The sequence below is a fragment of the Odocoileus virginianus genome, chromosome 6, assembly GCF_023699985.2.
Source record: "Odocoileus virginianus isolate 20LAN1187 ecotype Illinois chromosome 6, Ovbor_1.2, whole genome shotgun sequence".
Taxonomy (NCBI): Eukaryota; Metazoa; Chordata; class Mammalia; order Artiodactyla; family Cervidae; genus Odocoileus; species Odocoileus virginianus.
In genome coordinates this window covers 70,049,038-70,068,316 of record NC_069679.1, presented here as the reverse complement: position 1 = coordinate 70,068,316, position 19,279 = coordinate 70,049,038, and the positions used below count along the sequence as shown (strand labels likewise).

At 42.1% G+C, this 19,279-nt stretch overlaps 2 protein-coding genes and 1 non-coding gene across 8 annotated transcripts in view; 2 read left to right on the top strand and 1 right to left on the bottom strand.

Annotated features, from left to right (window-relative positions):
* Positions 1–19,279, bottom strand: part of SIPA1L1 (signal induced proliferation associated 1 like 1) — a 493,843-nt gene that overhangs the window by 356,026 nt on the left and 118,538 nt on the right. For 2 of the 6 annotated variants that reach the window (XM_070469570.1, XM_070469573.1), the window contains exon 1: positions 15,418–15,505. The gene's annotated coding sequence lies outside the window, so the exon portion shown is untranslated. Of the gene's footprint in view, positions 1–15,053; positions 15,197–15,417; positions 15,506–16,093; positions 16,171–19,279 lie in introns of those variants that run through there. The other 4 variants (XM_070469568.1, XM_070469569.1, XM_070469567.1 and 1 more) reach the window with 4 other exon arrangements.
* TRNAL-CAA (transfer RNA leucine (anticodon CAA)) lies at positions 2,450–2,522 on the top strand. The gene has a single exon. It is a non-coding gene; the product is annotated as a tRNA-Leu (tRNA).
* The window catches only part of LOC110129441 (uncharacterized), a 136,445-nt gene continuing 131,557 nt past the window's right edge, over positions 14,392–19,279 (top strand). The window contains exons 1-3 of the mRNA XM_070468550.1: positions 14,392–14,530; positions 14,946–15,057; positions 15,155–15,855. Coding sequence (XP_070324651.1) covers positions 14,392–14,530; positions 14,946–15,057; positions 15,155–15,855 — 952 coding nt within the window. The remainder of the gene's footprint in view (positions 14,531–14,945; positions 15,058–15,154; positions 15,856–19,279) is intronic.

Here is a 19,279-nt window from a genome sequence, read left to right as displayed (position 1 = left end):
TCTAAAAAAAGATGCGTAATACATTCAGAATACCACTGAGTGAAATATAAGACTGATGGTCTTTTTGTTGCTTCTGCTCATTCCCCGAGTTGTATCTGACTCCTTGAGACCCCATGGACTGCAACACACCAGGCTTCCCTGTCCCTCACCATCTCCCAAATGAAGACAGTCCCTCTCCAATGGGAGTCCCTCCCAAACTCCCAAAGTTTCCAAGTTCATGTCCATTGAGTCAGTGATGCCATCCAACAATCTCATCCTCTGTCACCCTCTTCTCCTTCTGCCTTCAATCTTTCCCAACATCAGGGTCTTTTCCAATGAGTCGGCTGTTCCAATCAGGTGGCCAAAGTACTGGAGCTTCAGCATCAGCCACTTTCAACACTTTTACTTAGATCCTAAACAAATTTTAATTTAGTGGATTAAAATATACATTTAACATATTTCACCTGACTGTAAGAAAATTTTAAGCAACCAAAAATAAATGATTATGTAAACAGGTATTCTGAATCAAAAAACACAGAGAATGGTCCCCTTATAAATCTGGTCTATTAAACCCAATTTATTAACTGTTCAAAGTTATAGAAAGCATAAAACAATAAAGACTTTGAGAAAGGAAAGAGCTGGGGTTCTTTTCCACAACATCTTCCCACATATTAAGTAAAGTCACTTTTGCCGAAAGCTCTGTTAACTAAGGGGCAGGTCTGGCACTACACGCCCATTTACCAGCCCAACGGCTCTACACAAAATGAAGTCCCCGACACCAAGTTCTCCCAAAAGCTGCTCAGGAATCACAGAAAGGATCAAAGAGAAAGCTTTTCCACATATCCACAGAAAAAGCCAGCCTTCAGAGGGAAAATGCCAACTTTCCCCAATTACATCCTGGCCTATGACATAAGTAGTTCCACAAAGTATATAAGATGGTAACCAGTCTACCTTCCAGAAATAATACCTCCACGACAGGACATTACTTCAGCAGTCTGAACTTTTTTTTTCTCTCATTTGATCTAAAGAATTCTGAAAAGGGCAAACACTTTCCCTTTTTCACACCGAAGAGAAAAGTGAAACTTGTGAGGATTAATAGGCCTGCCCAGCTGCCAACTTGACTTGGTCCACACTATCTCATACCCAATATGTACCAATCAGCTCGATTCCCCACCCAAACCTGCTCCTCCAGCTTTCCCCATTTCAATACACAGCACCTCCATTATTCCAGTTGCTCAGGCCCTAAACCTTGGTGTTACTTACCCTTGACTCCACTCTCCCTCTCACTCCACATCATACACCCTTCTGTGAACCAAACCATGTTAGCCCCACCTGAGATGAGTCCAAAATCCAGCCACTTCTCATCTCCTCTGCTACTGCACCATCATATCTCACCTAGGTCACTGCTAGACCTTCTCCCTGTCTCCACCTCTGCCCCACCCCTCATTCCATTCTCTACACATCAGCGCTCTGTCTCTTAAAAATATGTCAGATCAAATCCCTTTGGACAAAACCCGCCAGTGGCTTCCCTTATCACTCAAGAGTTGTCCACTGCTGTATATTCTGGGATGCGAACAGTATCTGCCATCTAGAAGGTGTTCATTGAACATTGCTGATTAGTAAGTGAAGGGAAAATGGCCAAAGTCACAGAATCAGGGCGACACAAATCTTCCAATGTCCTTCGGTAAGACGGAGACCAGATTTGTAACAGCCAAAAATCCACATGAGAGAAAACTCTTAAATTTTAATCTGCGTAACTCAATCTCATCGGGTTCAATCCCTGGGTAGGGAAGATCCCCTGGAGGAGTGCGTGGCAACTCACTCCAGTATTTTTGCCTGAAAAATTCCATGGACAGAGGAGCCTGGCAGGCTACAGTCCATCGAGTTGCAAAGAGTTGGACACAACTAAGCATGCACACACACCCAAACTCCATCTTATAACACATAATCAATTCTATGTTGAATTTATAACAACAAATTAAAATGAAAACATCATTGTATAAAGCCATGAAGTCTCACACTAGGTTATCTGAATTCTATAGACAATGACACAATGCCACCGTAACTCAAGGCCACCTCGCACAAAATCAACAAGGGCTCTAAAAGACTCAGAAGTGAGCACCTAAGAGAAGAGGTGCTAAGCGCTTCTAAATCTCTGCACACTGGCACTACACCAATCATCTGAAACTAGAACTAAGTTTCTAGTGTGTTACAAGTAACATCAGAAAGACAAGCTTCAGAACTGTCTCCTGCCAAAATGACAACGACAGATTCTCACCTGAGTTAAAATGTTGATTATTTTCAGATAAGAGTGAAACTAATACTAAAACTATTCACCATGATAGAATTTTCTCACTAAAATGTTTCAGTTAAAAACGAAAATTCCAAATTTCTCGTTAGCTCTTTCAAAAATATGTCTACTATCTGCAAAAAAGCCCTAAATTTCACTTAACTCATAATAATACAGTCTTCCCTGGTGGCTCAGATGGTAAAGTGTCTGCCTCAAATGCAGGAGACCCAGGTTTGATCCCTGGGTCAGGAAGATCTCCTGGAGAAGGAAATGGCAACCCACTCCAGTACTCTTGCCTGGAAAATCCCATGGATGGAGGAGCCTGGTAGGTTACAGTCCATGGGGCCACAAAGAGTCAGACACGACTGAGCGACTTCACTTTCACATAATAATACATTCACAGAATTTTAACATTTGGTCTCAAAGGAAGTTTAATTCAACCCTCAACATTCTTACTACAAATGAAAAGGTTACCTGGTTCATAATAAAAGAACAATTAAGATTCACTAAATGAACAAATGACTGAAGATCCAAAAAGGGTATAGTAGTTAAGTATATAAGTGTCCGACTCTTGTGACCCCATGGGCTGTAGCCCGCCAGGCTCCTCTGTCCATGGGATTCCCCAGGCAAGAATACTGGAGTGGGTTGCCACTTTCCTTCTCCAGGATGTCTTCCCGACTCAGGAATCAAACCCCGGTCTCCTGAATTACAGGCAGATTCTTTACCGACTGAGCAACAAGGGAAGCCCACAAGGGGTATATGACTCTTTAAAGATCTGACAATTAGTGGAAAAATCTAGAAGTAGCCAAAACTAGGTGTTTAGATTTCCTTGGAGTGGGCTTGGAAGTAGGGGGAAAAAAACCAAGATTTGAAAACCTTATCTGGGTCCTCAGGAAAACCTTAAGCAAAATTCATTAAAGCCTGTCTCCTTTAGTTCTGTTACTTAGAAAAGCACTTGATAAAATAAATTTAGCCAAGACAGATCTCCTTGGAAACCAAGAGGCAGAAATGTCTAGTGTTTTTTTCTTCCTCCACACAAAGAATATTTAATGTAGGACTATTTTAATAATAAACAGCTACAACTGCTTTGCATCAAAAGTAAAACAGGTGGCCTTTGGCAAAAAGGAAAAATCCAACCAGATGAGAGGAACGGAACACTGAGAAGGACCACATTAATCACCGGAAGATTATCAGCCACATGAGGGCAGGAGCTGTGCATCCTTCTTCCACTAGAAGCACCCACTAGCCCCTGGCATGTGACTGAATGAGTGAGTGAGTCAAAGTCGTCCAGTCGTGTCCAACTCTTTGTGACCCCATGGACTGTACAGTCCATGGAATTCTCTAGGCAAGAATACTGGAGTTGGTGGCCTTTCCTTTCTCCAGGGGATCTTCCCAACCCAGGTCTCCCACATTGCAGATGGATTCTTTACCAGTTGAGCCACAAGGGAAGACCTGGCACGCAGTAGGAGTCAATAAATACTTATGAGTTAATTAGTAAGTAAATGACACCTTCCAGACCCACCCATGCAGACTTAGATTCATTTGGTCACCCCTAAACAATACCTTGTACATGCATGAGTGCATGCTAAGTCACTGCAATTGTGTTCAACTCTTTGCTACCCTGAGAACTGTAGCCTGCCAGGCTCCTCTGTCCCTGGGATCCTCCAGGCAATACTGGAGTGGGCTGTCATGACCTCATCCAGGGGACCTTCCCCACCCAGGGATCAAACCCGCATCTTTTATGTCTCTTGTATTGGCAGGCAGGTTCTTTACCACTAGCACCATTGTTTGGGATGCCCAAACAATGCCTTGCCTTGTGTATGCAAGCATACTACATATTTCCTCCACAGAAATTCTACCAATTGTCCCCTCAAGTAATACACTTATCCAAAATATCCTTATAGTTTTATTAAGAAGGTGAAAAAGTATGTCTTACGTAGCCTAAACTACTTACTAAAGGAGTCACTGAGTTTGCTGTTCTGGGTCCAGTCTCTCTCCTTCAATTCAGCCTATACAACTCAGCAAGGTTAATTTTATGTTCTTTGTACATCCTAGAAAATACAACAGTACTGTGGCTAAGTATTCTATTTTTGTGTGGCCCACTGCTATTCATTGAGCAGATACAGAAAATCAACAATTACTGGACTGGAACGGGAAAGGCAATAGAGTGTCAAAGAAAAAAATACCACATAGTGAAAGGTCTCATAATAACTGACCCCCTTTGAAAATCTTGAGACTACTATCAGAGGCTTTCATTAAAAAGACTCTGATGGTAATTTTCTTTAGCACAATTCTAGAACTGACACAGATGGTTTGAGCATTTATACCCATTGAGGTAATACATTCAATCTTCAAGATCAATTCAAGGTTCATCACCTTTCTGAAGCTTCCCCAAGTCATAGGACTCAATATCTGTGAAAACACTTTGTAAACTAGGAAGTGCTAGACTATATCGGTACTAGTTACCAATTGACAGCCTCGCCTACATTCTGCCATTTAAATCATCTTACTTAATTCTTCAAGTAGGTCTAGTCTCCTCCCCAAAAATGAAGAATTCTTTGAATTGTTTTCTCAGTTTCTCTATTATGTCTCTATTTCTCAACACCTACAACAGCATAAGTTAAAAATAAGTGTCACTCAAACTTCCTGACTTCAATATATATTACAAACCTAATCTAAAAAGCTAAAAGTGGTGCTGACATGGTGGTTTAGTCGCTAAGTCATGTACAACTCTTGCAATCTCATGGATTGTAGTCTGCCAGGCTCCTCTGTCCACAGGATTCTCCAAACAAGAATACTGGAGTGAGTAGTAGCCATTTCCTTCTCCAGAGGATCTTCCCAACCCATGAATTGAACCTGGTCTCCTGCATTGCAGACAGATTCTTAACCATCTGAGGTATGAGGGAAGCCATGGTACCACAGAGACAGACAAATAGATCAATGGAATAGAAGACAGCCCAGAAATAAACCATTAAGTATATGGCCAACTGGTCTTCGACAAGGATAGTAAGACCACTGAAGGGAAAAGCACAGTCTCTTCAACATATTCAGCTGAGAAAACCAGATATCTGCACACAAAAGAAGGAAGTCAGATCCTCATCTTACACTATATATAAAAATTAACTCAAAATGGATTACAGACAGAAGTGTACGAACTAAAACTATAAAAACACAGAAAACTCCATGATGTTGGACTTGGCAATGACTTCTTTGATACGATACTAAAAGCAAAAGGGATTGTTTTTTGATGGGATTACATCAAAATTTTAAACTCTCGCACATCAACGGACACAACATAGTAAAAAGGAGATGTATGAAAGGGGAGAAAATATGTGCAAATCATGCACCTGACAAGAGGCTAATATTCAGAACATATAAAGAACTCCTACAACTCAATAAGGGGCTAATATCCACAATATATAAAGAACTCCTACAACTCAACAACAAAAACTCAAATAACCTAATCAAAAAAATGAGCAGACTTAAGACATTTCTACAAAAATGATATGCAAATGGCCAACAAGCATATGAAAAATGCTCAATATAACTTATCAATATAGAAATGCAAATCAAAACCACAGTGAGACATTACTTCATGCCCATTAGAATGGCTACTATCAAAAAACAATAACAAAATAACAAGTGTTGGCAAAGAAGGGCAATAACATTGAAACACTGATGGTGAGAGTGTAAAATATAACCGCTATGAAAATGAATATGGAGGTTACTCAAAAAAATTAAAAATAGAACCATTATATGATACAGAAATCCTACTTTTGAGTATATATCCAAAGGAACTGAAAACAGGGTCCCAAAGAGATATGTGAGCATCATGTTCAGAGCAGCACTATTCACAACAGCCAAGAGGTAGAAGCAACCCAAATGTACACCTATAGATGGATGGGTAAACAAAAACAGTACACACATACAATGTAATATTCCCCAGTAGCTCAGTTGGTAAAGAATCCACCTGCAATGCAGGAGACCCTGGTTCATTTCCTGGGTCAGGAAATCCCCTGGAGAAGCTAAGGGCTACCCACTCCAGTATTCTTGGGCTTCCCTGGTGGCTCAGAGAGTAAAGAACCCACCTGCAATGCGGAAGACCTGGATTAGATCCCTGGGTTGGGAAGATTCCCTAGAGGAGGGCATGGCAACCCATTCCACTATTCTTGCCTGGAGAATCCCCATAGAGAGAGGAGCCTGGTGGGCTGCAGTCCACAGGGTCACAAAGGGTCAGACAGGCCTGAGTACAAAGCACAATATTATTCAGCCATAAAAGGGAAGGAAATCCTACCACACACCAACAGGAACGAACCTGGAGGACACCATGCTAAGAGAAATGGGCCAGTCACAAAAAGACAAATACCGCATGACACCACTTATATGAGGTATCTTAAATGGTCAAATTCATAGAAACAGAAAGTAGAATGGTGATTGCCAGGGATGGGGGAAGAGAAAGGAGAAGTTGTTTAGTGGGTATAGTTTCCAATCTGCAAGATGAAGGCAGTCGGAACTTCTGTTTCACAACAATATGAATATACTTAACATGACTAAACTGTACTCTTAACAACAGCTGAGATGGTAAATTTTATACTATGTGTTCTTTACCCCAGTAATAAAAGTAAGTGCCACATGCAACCACTAAATTGGATTTACTTGTTCTAGCTCCACTGCAGGAGTTCTAAGCAGCCTGATCCTTTCAGCTGCTGGCAGCCGTTTCCAAATTTCTTCCAAGTTGTCTTTTTCAACCAAGGGGACCGTACACATGATCGCAGGCTCTCCTATACCCACCCGAACTGAAGTTTCCACATGCACCTTATTGTCAAGCATAAATCCAAACATGATATAAAAGCCATTGCGTTCTCAACTGAGTGGGGAAGGAGCATAAAAGAATCACCTGTTGAAAAAAGAATAAAATACTTAGGAGTATATCTACCTAAAGAAACAAAAGACCTATACATAGAAAACTATAAAACACTGATGAAAGAAACCAAAGAGGACACAAGCAGATGGAGAAATATACCATGTTCATGGATCGGAAGAATCAATATTGTCAAAATGGCTATACTACCCAAAGTAATCTATAGATTCAATGCAATCCCTATCAAACTACCAGCAGTATTTTTCACAGAACTAGATCAAATAATTTCACAATTTGTATGGAAATACAAAAAACCTCGAATAGCCAAAGTAATCCTGAGAAAGAAGAATGGAACTGGAGGAATCAATCTGCCTGACTTCAGACTCTACTACAAAGCCACAGTCATCAAGACAGTATGGTACTGGCACAAAGACAGAAATATAGATCAATGGAACAGAATAGAAAGCCCAGAGATAAGTCCACGAACCTATGGTCACCTTATCTTCGACAAAGGAGGCAAGGATATACAATGGAAAAAAGATAACCTCTTTAACAAGTGGTGCTGGGAAAACTGGTCAACCACCTGTAAAAGAATGAAACTAGAACACTTTCTAACACCATACACAAAAATAAACTCAAAATGGATTAAAGATCTAAATGTAAGACCAGAAACTATAAGACTCCTAGAGGAGAACATAGGCAAAACACTCTCCGACATAAATCACAGCAGGATCCTCTATGACCCACATCCCAGAATTTCAGAAATAAAAGCAAAAATTAACAAATGGGACCTAATGAAACTTAAAAGCTTTTGCACAACAAAGGAAACTATAAGCAAGGTGAAAAGACAGCCCTCAGATTGGGAGAAAATAATAGCAAATGAAGCAACAGACAAAGGATTAATCTCAAAAATATACAAGCAACTCCTCCAGCTCAACTCCAGAAAAATAAATGACCCAATCCAAAAATGGGCCAAAGAACTCAACAGACATTTCTCCAAGGAAGACATACAGATGGCTAACAAACACATGAAAAGATGCTCAACATCACTATCAGAGAAATGCAAATCAAAACCACAATGAGGTACCATTACACGCCAGTCAGGATGGCTGCTATCCAAAAGTCTACAAGCAATAAATGCTGGAGAGGGTGTGGAGAAAAGGGAACCCTCTTACACTGTTGGTGGGAATGCAAATTAGTACAGCCACTATGGAAAACAGTGTGGAGATTTCTTAAAAAGCTGGAAATAGAACTGCCATATGACCCAGCAATCCCACTTCTGGGCATACACACCAAGGAAACCAGATCTGAAAGAGACACGTGCACCCCAATGTTCATCGCAGCACTGTTTATAATAGCCAGGACATGGAAGCAACCCAGATGCCCATCAGCAGACAAATGGATGAGGAAGCTGTGGTACATATACACCATGGAATACTACTCAGCCATTAAAAAGAATTCATTTGAATCAGTTCTAATGAGATGGATGAAACTGGAGCCCATTATACAGAGCGAAGTAAGCCAGAAAGATAAAGACCATTACAATATACTAACACATATATATGGACTTTAGAAAGATGGTAACGATAACCCTATATGCAAAACAGAAAAAGAGACTCAGATGTATGGAACAGACTTGTGGACTCTGGGAGAAGGAGAGGGTGGGATGTTTCAGGAGAACAGCATTGAAACATGTATATTATCTAGGGTGAAATGGATAACCAGCTCAGGTTGGGTACATGAGACAAGTGCTCGGGCCTGGTGCACTGGGAAGACCCAGAGGGATCGGGTGGAGAGGGAGGTGGGAGGGGGGACTGGGATGGGGAATACATGTAAATCCAGGGCTAATTCATATCAATGTATAACAAAAACTACTGTAATGATGTAAAGTAATTAGCCTCCAACTAATAAAAATTAAAAAAAAAAAAAAAAAAGAATCACCTGTTGAGTTTCTTCAAACCACCCATCCACCCAGAGAAATGCCTCATGCTCCACTGTGACCCTCCACCCTCCCCTCCACACCTGATCCAAACCCTTGAAAAATCACTATTTTTGAAAGCTCCCTTGAAAACAGCCTTCAGAACAATCCCATCAAAAGTGATTATTAGGTTGAGGCTCTCTTAATAAGACTTTTCTGTGAATCCTAGAGCTCTCCAAAACCTATCATGTATCTACTGAAACACCGTCATGCAATTATTATACCCCATTTCCTATTACAAAGGATCAGTGCTAAGATTCTAATTAAAATAAGTAAATAAAGTAACATTGAGGCTCTTGGAAGAATCTCAGACCAGAAGAGATGAGGGTCAGGAACCACATTCAGTCTTAAGCTTCCTAAGGGGTTTCCCAAGGGCACATTCTGAGCCAGGAGTCAAACCCCATCCCAAACATATATACGCACACAGAGTACAGTCTCTCTACATGTGAAATTCCAGCTACTCAGAAATTAGACTCGAGCAAAATATAATGGCAGAAGCTTCTGAGGTCTTCGTTGGGGCAGCCAGAAGTATGGTCAGCGGAAAGGGAGGAGTTAAATCAACTATACACTAACCCTCATTTCAAGAGTAAGAACAACTTGTTTTCAAAGTCTCTGAAAGAAAAGGCAGTATGGTTCGCACAAGTCACATATTTACATTTCTTGCAAAAATATGGGAAAATACTCCTTTCCATTTATTTCCCTATGTACAGGTGAAAAAAGTAATCAAAGTTAGCCAAACTGAGTGAAAATTTTACAACATACTATTAATATATAATTATATATACCTCCTATAAGCATCTCCATATAAGTACCCTCTGTTCTTAAAGGCATGAAACAGCACAGTTTAGTCATCAGTTATTTCTCTGAAAGCATCAAAAAATGAAAAGAAACTCATAAAAACCAACAGTCAGTCAACTATGAGAACTAAAGGAAATGCAAAGACCTTAGAATATATCAAACTATAATTCCTATCTAGGCAAATAATTGAGAACATCAAAAAAATTAGAAAAAAAATAATATAGGAGTCAATGTAAATGATACTGATCAGAGTCAAGTCTTAACTATAGGAACATGGTCATTCAGCACACAGCCCTTTGCTTTTTATCTCTTAATAGCTTCATTCTGAGAAGTCTGGACCTCATTCTAAAAGGAAGCAAGACGTTGAGCCGCAAAAAAACAATCAATGACTATATACTTGTAGCTTTGGTAAAAGGCTTTCTGGGAAAAAATAGAGAAAAGAATAACCAAAATTCACCCTGGTGTCTGTGAAAATCATTTAACCTGGACCTACTCTAGGGGAGGAGAAAGGAAAAAAAGGAAGCCAGTGGCCACCACGGCTGGCTGGTCAGTTGGCTCCAGCCGCCTCTAAGTGACCCCTGTGTTTGTGCAAATCAGTAACTCTCCATCTCCAAGTCAGCATTCTCCAACAAGCAAACATTCTCCCCATGCCGCTCCTGAACTGAAAAAAGGGAAATCTAACATTATGTAATTGCCCGTTTCCCACAATTTAAAGTTAGGCATATTACAATCCTAATTAGAGGGAGAACTTGGTGCAACATGACAAGTAACAAATTAGGAATGAATCCAAAGGCTGAAAATTCTCATCCCAACCTGCAGAGGAAGAGAGAAAAAGCTTCGCCTGCCTCTGTGGCACCCCCCCCCCACCCCCACCAAGGCACTGCTATTGACTAAAGTCCAACGAAAGAAGCCCCTGACGTTCCTCCATGTCATTTGGCATCCTCTCTCTAGATCCTCAAGAAAACACTCACATCCTCTTCACAGCTGGAGTTAAGTCACTCCTCCCAGGCAGAAATAAAAGGAGAAAGTGGATGTGGACCAGGCCCTAACCTCAAAAGATACTCCCTATGCATTCTCTTACCCAGGTGATCATGAACCCAGTCACACTTGTGCTATTCACCCTCACTCAAACCATCTGTGTTTAAGAGATCCAAGGTAAAGGGGATCTTTTCCATGTTTCTACAACTCACTCCAGTGCTCATCAAAAACCCACCGAAAGAATAAATGAGCTATCATCTAAGAATAATTAACCTAGTCTGTACAAAACCCTTCAAAATCAAAGTGCTATAAAAGTGTGTAGGTTTTGTTTGGCTTTTTTTTTTTCTTTCAATTAGCTAAGCATAGAAAAAAAACAAAATCCAATAAGGCCAATTTATTTCCCAGACCAAAACAGTACAAGTGCAAGAGATAGAAGGTTGTTGGATTGTCAATTTCAAGTAACAGTGGAACACCCCTATTTTAAATAGCACTGAATGTGGAACAGATACAAATTTTTGTGTGAGCAATGAAGCAATAACACAATGCTTTACCCTCCTGGGGAAAGGGAGAGTCCCTCATCTAAAGGGCAGTCACCCAAGTGGCAAGGAAATTTCTCTCCTGGCTCAGATTACCCCAGTGGAAGTTGGGTGGGGCTATATATACATCTCTCTCATATTTTCAACAGGAAGTTTCTACAACATTTTCCTGTTTTATATGCAATTATACCTCCACCTAACAAATCCTCCCTAGCCTCACCTCCCAATAACCCTTACCTGTAGCTGAGAGACAAGGTCTGAAGTTGCCATTGTTACAAAAATAAGGGAAGCAAAACCACTTTCTTTTACAAATGAAAAATGAGTTTAAGAAAGGAAAAAATGGTCAACTACAAATTAAGTCTGGCTTCTCTAAAGTGCATACAAGTATATTACCCTGAGTAAAAAAAAACTACAGGTGCTATGATGTAAATACTTTTAGCTAACTCCTAATTTCTTTCTCCAAAACTTCGTAATTTAAGTAACTAAAGCTTAGTTACTGAACACTACATCAATGCAGTTTTTATGGCTTTTCAACCTTCATGTACATTTTGTCTCATTAAGTTTTGCCTCTTCTCATTTTAGACATTTAATAAATACTGAACGCTTGAGTGGAGGGTAAAAGTAGCAAATAAATTTTAACATGATAGACTCTAAGATGGGGGGGAAAAACAACAGCAAACAAAAGAATACAGTTAAATCTGAAGACCTGTCTTCCAATCACTGAGTGATCACTGACTAGTTCTCCTATACTCTTCAAAAAAATCACTTCAACTTTCTGGGCTTGTTTCCTCATCTGGAAAATGGAGAAGGGCTAAATGATTTATGCTCAAAATCCCTTCTAACTCTAACAATGTATGAATCTGTTCGTCAGAAAGTAAGAACATGCAATTGCAAATAAAACTATGGTTTACAAGTTTCTTTCATACACATATTCTCAATAATTTCTGCAGCAAAGAGATGAAGCATCGCTGCGGGAAAAAAAAATAATTCTTTCAGAAAGATAGTTCAGGAAAAGGTTTGACTACTTTTTAATATCCCGTAGCTGGAAAATTTGAAACCCAAACGTTCTAAAGACAAATACTGAGCCCCATTATTTCCAAAATTAATTCAAATAAGTTATAATTCAAAAATAATTGCCAGCTATGCAAAACTTTTATAGGGGTCTCAGGGTATCAGAACATCAAACCAGGGAAGGTCACTACAAATGCCCCACTGCACTGTAAGTTTCTTGAGCCCCAGAACATAGTTTTACCCACCACTGGAATCACAGAACTCAACAGCATGCCTCCCAGACAGAGGCACTCATTACTGTTTGACTTACTACAAACCTCAAAAGATCAAGAATACAGTGATATTATGGAGAGAAATTTTTTTTCTGAATTGGAGATATGAAATTCTGTGATTTGAGTCAAAAGGAAGAAAGATGCATTCTATATCAGAGAGCTAGCTGTACCAAGACTTAGCAACTGAACAACAAAGCTCAACATTATAGGGATGAGTTAGTCTGTCTTCTTTAGACAAAGTCCAATTTCATCAGTTTACCAAAAGGCTCAAATCTGCAATGTCACCTGAAAATCTTCGGGCTAGGTATACTTCATATGTACACTGACATGGACCAATAGAAATGATGGCAGGACAGTGAGGACCAATAGGAAGCATATATTCATGTTACCGTCAATCACTACATACATTCCCCTAAACTGCAAAGACTGAGAGGATCTGTACTCTTACACATGCTCCGCCTATCCTCATGCTCCTGTTTCACAGCTCAAAGAGACAGAAAACAGCCATTCATTGAAAAACTCAAACTAATAGAACAGATACACAACCCAACTCACAGTCAACCAAGGTCCTCCAAAGTCTCTGCAAAATCACTCATCTCCAGCAATCTTCGATCTATGGCTTCGATAAAATCACTAGAAGGTATTTTCCAATAGTTGTTTTAAAAAAAATTCAAGACGTGGCCAGGGATAAGGGTGGAGAGACCTACATCAAAATTACACATCTAATTCAATGCAAAAGCAAAGTAAGAAAACCAGGAAATCACAGTGAAAGGACAGAGTTCAAAGACTCTTACTGTAAATTTGAGTGAGCTGCTTTGCAATTAGTATTGCAATTATTACCAGGAGTTCTTCAACCTCATCATAGAATCCTATGATGAAGTCACAATTAATTCTGCCTGACACTTCAGATCTAAAAAGTGCACTGCACCAGAACAGCAATTTCAAACTAAAGGAGCAGTACCAGCAACCACAAAGAAGCTAACAGCAACACCTGCTGACTGTCTTGAGCCACCTGCCAAACTTGTTCTCTCACTCAACTAGAGAAATAATGATACAGTCAACTTCAGGAGTCCTTTACTTAAGTATCATGGGATAAGAAAACAAGTTATCAGCCACAAAATACCATTCACCCCTCAAAATCTCTTATTTTGCTTATTTGCTCCTAACCATTTATGTGCAAATCATCACCCAAAGCATTTTAAATGCACTGTTAATTGCTAATGCCTAAGTATAAATAATTTATTTCATGGGAAAAATGTTTTAACATTAATTTTCTCCTTAAGAACTGGCACGTCATCTAATAGACACTTCAGTGACCATAAACTGCCTTATGAAAACCTTTTATATGAAACTACTCCTGTTACCACTGTTCTATATTATTTCCATCAGATTTTTTTTTTTTTTTAATTCTGGTAAAGGTGGCTTAATTGTAGCTTTGGAAAAAATGAAAAAGAGGAAAGTGAAGGTTATTAGATCTAGATTATATAGAAAATTAATACTGTTACTAAACTGGGTGCAGACAATGATTCTACAGGACTTTATCCTGTACTTTTCCAAAATATTAAGTGAGAGAATCTTTGCCCGGGATGAATATTCCATATGAGAAAATGAGAGAAAGTTGACACTTAACTCCCACAGAGTATGAGTACAAAAACAATGGCTTGAAGAGTCTGAGTCAGAGTTTCAACATGAAAGGTTTGCTTTATAGAGGAAACGCCAACCCCAGTTCATCCAGACAGACCTGGAACCTGATGAAAGTCGACACCTCTACTCTGAAATTTGCATCGCATCACAGGCTCCCAATTTACAAATGTAATCGTTTAGCAGGTAGTAAGAATTCCACTGAGTGCTGCCTCTAAAATACCCTTCAAAAAAAAATAAATTTGTAAGATAAATGCATCCTAGGGTCCATTAGTTTTGCTTGTCTTCAAAACGAATACCAACAACTCAATTAAACATCTTCCTTGAAAGTGAGCTACTTCCCTCGTCTCTAAGTTCTCCAAATGGTGAACCGATGAAATTTCAACCTGCCCAACAAGATTACTTGTCCACCTAGAAATGCCATGGAGCGATAGAGAGCTTGGCAAATTTCCTTTAAGGTCAGGATCGAAGTTGGAAACAGATGGGGAGAAGAAGAAAAAGTTCTTTTTTGCAGTACCTTCTCGATGCCTCAGCCCTCTCGAGGTTTACTTGCTCCAAGAAAAAGCAGGTTAGAGCATCCTAGGATTTCGCTCCCAACCAGACCCCCGGGAGAGAAATGAACCACCCACGGGCACCGAGCTGCTCTTCCCCGTTTCTCACGATCAAACCTCTCGGCCTATCCCTCCAGCACAGTGTGCAAAGCGCTCACCCAGGTGACTGAAGGGGAAGGGTCAGCCCGGTGGAAACGAGAGCGGCTGGGTGGGCGCAGCCACCCCGACCGGGGCGCGGGTCTCCCGGCCTCTCGCACAGGCGCCTGGCGGAGAGTTGTGCAGATTCAGATTCCGAGGTGCGCGCGCGCGCGCGCGCGCCGGGCGCGGTGCAGCTCGGACTCGCCCCCGCCGGGTTGCGCTATCAGCACGCCACCACATCGGAAATTAAAAACTTTGACCGGCCTCCCGGTGTACTGCTCCGTGCCCCGGACCCGCGCCCCAGCCAGAAATGGGGTAGGGGCTGTCAACAGCCTTGCACCCCCCAACTCCCCTCCCCGAACCCCGGGCGCCGGAGCCACTTACCGCTCGGCTCGGCCTCCCGGTGTCGCCGCGCGTCCGGGCGCGTCCGCCGCGCGCTCTCCCTGGGGGGAAAAAAGAGAGAGAAACCGTGTAGACGGTCGGCGCGCGCTCACTCGCCGCCTCCTCTGCGGATAACAGCGGGCGGCGAGGCCGGGTCGGGCGCCGCGCGCAGGGGGGGCTCGGGGGAGGTGGAGGCGCAGTCAGCCCAACTCCCGAGCCTGGATCCGAAGGGGACCCAGAATGCAGGCTGGAGAAAAGCCGGAGGGGGGAGCTGCGCTCTCGGTGGAGTGGGGGGGCGAGGTGCCCCCCCAAGTCCCTGGGCATCAACTATTGTCTGGGCGCTCGGGTCACCGCTCGCGCCGCAGCCGAGGTTCAGCGCCCCCCATCCCGCCCGCCTGCGCCCCCTCCAAAAGAAAGCCGAGGGGGCGGCCGGCGCAGAAAGTGAGTGCGGAGTGGCTGGCGGGGGGGGGGGGGGGGGGGAGGTCCGTGGTGGACGCCGGGGAAAGGGGAGGTGCGTGCCAAGTGGGGGGGAGGGGACAGGTAACTGCAAGACGGGGGGCGAGAAGGCCCGGGAGGGTTGGTGGGGGAGGAAATGGGGAGGGAGCCACGGAGGCGGGAGAGGATGGAGCGGCTTGTGGGGGGCCGGGGTGGAGGGGTGGGCGGCCTTTGAAGCCCAGACCTGGCCCTCCCCGGGGACCCTCCTCCCGGGGACTCAGCGGCGCTCTGACTTTCGCTCACTTGCTCACGCACACAGTGAACTCGCTCACAAAGTTGCCGGCGGTGGCAGCGCCGCACTCGCCCTTCCCCTCCCCTCCCCGCTCGCCCGCCCCATTCCTTCCCCTCCTTAGCTCCCTCCCACTGTCCCTCCCCAAGTCTCGGGTGAGATCACTGCTGTGCTGTTCAGTGCTGCGCTCAAATCTCGCGAGAGAAGCGACAACTCAGCCCAGACGGCGGGGGAAGTAGAACGAGTTAGAAGATGATGGGGGGGCAGGGGACCGCGGAACTCGTAGTTGCTATGACGACGGCAAAGCCCTGGATTCCTGTCTCCTGCAGAGAGCCCAGGCTGCAAACGTGGGTGCAGGTTTCCAACCTGAACCTTCCCTTGCCCGACGCCCTAATAATCGTGGGGAAAGCAAGGGCTGGAAGTGGGAAGACTTTTAAACCTCTTCGAGAGGGTTACCTGTAGAAGACCAGCATTATGACATCTGGCCAAATTTGGCAAATGAGGCTATTATTTAAGAGGTCCTGGGACAGATTTCTGCCATAGAAGTCAGCACATCTGTGAACCCCCAATTTCTTAACATATATTGTTTTTCAACCTTCCTGTCTTAATGTCAGCCCCCAACCTCTACCGACTCCATACTCTCCTCCAACCACTCCAGACGCTCTTCCCCGCCGCACCTCTTGCCCCCACCCCCACCGCAACTCCTTTTCGCCACTGCCACGAGCAGGTGAGCTCCTCGAGGATCTGCCTTATCCATCTTTGTATTCTCAGCGCTTCCGCAGGCTCGGTACATAGTAGGTATTTATTTAATGTCGGGGCGGGGGAATGAACGCAAAAAGCTATGCGTGTCCTCAGTACCTCAGAACCGTCACCTTCCCTGGAAAGTATTTGGGCCTAGACTGTAAGTTTCTGCTGCATAGTTTTGTTTTTGATTTGTTAAACTGTCCTCCTCCTTCTGTTACACAGAATTATCTGTTTTTCAGTATTTACAATCCCTTCTTTCTCTTTTTCCATCTTTGTCTCAAAAAAAACCCCCAAAAAACCTATTCACAATGGAGAGGGGGAATCATGAAGCTTCTTCAGACGCCGTCATCCCTACTCCAAAATGTAGAAATTTTTCTTTAGGGGACTGTGTCTGTGTGTGTGTGTGTAAGACTTTGTGTGTGACTTTGTCTGTGTGTGAGACTGTGTGTGTGTGTGTGTGTGTGTGTGTGTGTGTGTGTGTGTGTGTGTGTCTGTCCAACTCTTTGAGACCCCCATGGACTGTAGCCCGCGGCAGGCTCCTCTATCTGTGGAAGTTTCCAGGCAAGAATATTGAAAATGCTGTTTACCTCTCCAGGGGATTTCATATACTCACTCCTAAGTAAAATGGATACTGTAACTAGAAGTTAAGCTCAAACTTTTATATCAAAATGAATGAGTAAAAATAGATTTCATGGTATGTGAATTATATCTCAATTTAAAAAGTTCATCCCCATTTACATAAATATGGGAAAACCATTATTTTTAAATCATTTTTAAACCATTATTTAAATCAGTCCCTTGGAACTAAAAACCAATAGATTCTTTTCGGTTAGGTGCAAACTTAAATGTTATGTCACTGAAAGCTTTTATGTTAGAAACCTAGTGATATACTGATAAAAAGTACTGGACAAAGACAGGAAAATAGGATATGACTTTTTCTGTGTTGCTAATAATTGAGTCTCCTAGAGAAGTTATTTAATCTTTCTGATTCTTCATCTCTAAAATGAGATGTAGTCCACATGTTAGGTCATTACAGTTTAAAATTCTATGGCTCTTAGACCTATACAAATTTTCATTAACAACAGATATTTTCCATTTATGTCAAACAGTTTTTAAAATAAGTGTTTCATTTTAAAGTAGCTGAGTTTCACCAAGTTCAGCTACATGTTGACAGGTTGCTTTTAAAGTTCTCTTTTCTCAAGCATAAAAAAAATATTAACCATGTTACAGTAATTTCAAAGGGAATCCGTTGTTCTTTATTTGCTTTTACACTAACTCAAAACAGATTTCTTGTTATTTAATAAATATGCCAGCTCAAAACAAAAACCCAAATTAAATACATCCACACCCCCTCCAAAAGCAACCAGAAGAAGGAAAGATGGAGGGAAGGAAGGGAAGAAGGAAGGAACCAAGGAAGGAAAAATCGAAGGAAGAACGGAAAGAAGAGTGAGTCTTAAATTCACAGACCAGTATGTTTAACATCAAATTTTTACAAACACACTGGAGCATCACCATCAATCCCCTTGATCTGTTTTCAGGAACTGTCTTTCATAACATAGCACTGTATTGTAAATAGGCTATTGTTCATTCACCCTGGCTCAACTTTTAACATAATTTTGCCCTTAAAGGATGGCTGCCAATCTGTATCCACAAACACAGTACAATTTCAAGGCCACCTGTTTTATGACTCCCGGATAGCCATTTGATACATTTGCAATAACTGACCCAAGTGCTAGCCAAATCTATTAACTTTTTCCAATGTTCCTTATGAGGCTCAAGAGATAGATATTAAGAGTCAAATTACAAAGATAATTTCCCTAACCTTCATGCATAGTGGAATAGTAGAGATTGTCCTAGGGACCAAAAACTAATCTTTCAAGACCCTAGGCAACTATTTACCCCTAAACTTTCACCAGTACTTCTGACAAAGATAAAAGGCAAATCCACCAAAGCTAAGGTTCCAGCTTCATGGCTTTCTGGATCAGGCACTCTGTCTGCATCTTCCCTGACCTTCCTGGAGTTTCCAAATAGCAGATAAGGGGCAGCAGGAGAGGGAAAGGAAAATAGAGTTTGTCAAGCACAGATTAGATCTCAATCACTTCCTGTCCCCTCCTTCTGTTGGCTCTCTATCCACCTCTGCCCAGCTCCCTCCCTGACATGCTCCAGGGATGTGTAACCTTTCCTCTGATAAGAACTCCCTCCCTGTTCATTTCTTAGTTTGTTACAACTCTATGGACGGTTGAATTCATTTCCTCTGGTTATTCACTTCTACTCAACAACATGCCCTAACATACCAAATATGGAATGAATTTTAACACAAAAGTCTTACCAAGTGAGGAAAATATAGTTTTAATATTATAAACCTGGATTCACATTTGTATGTTTTACAGTTAAAAT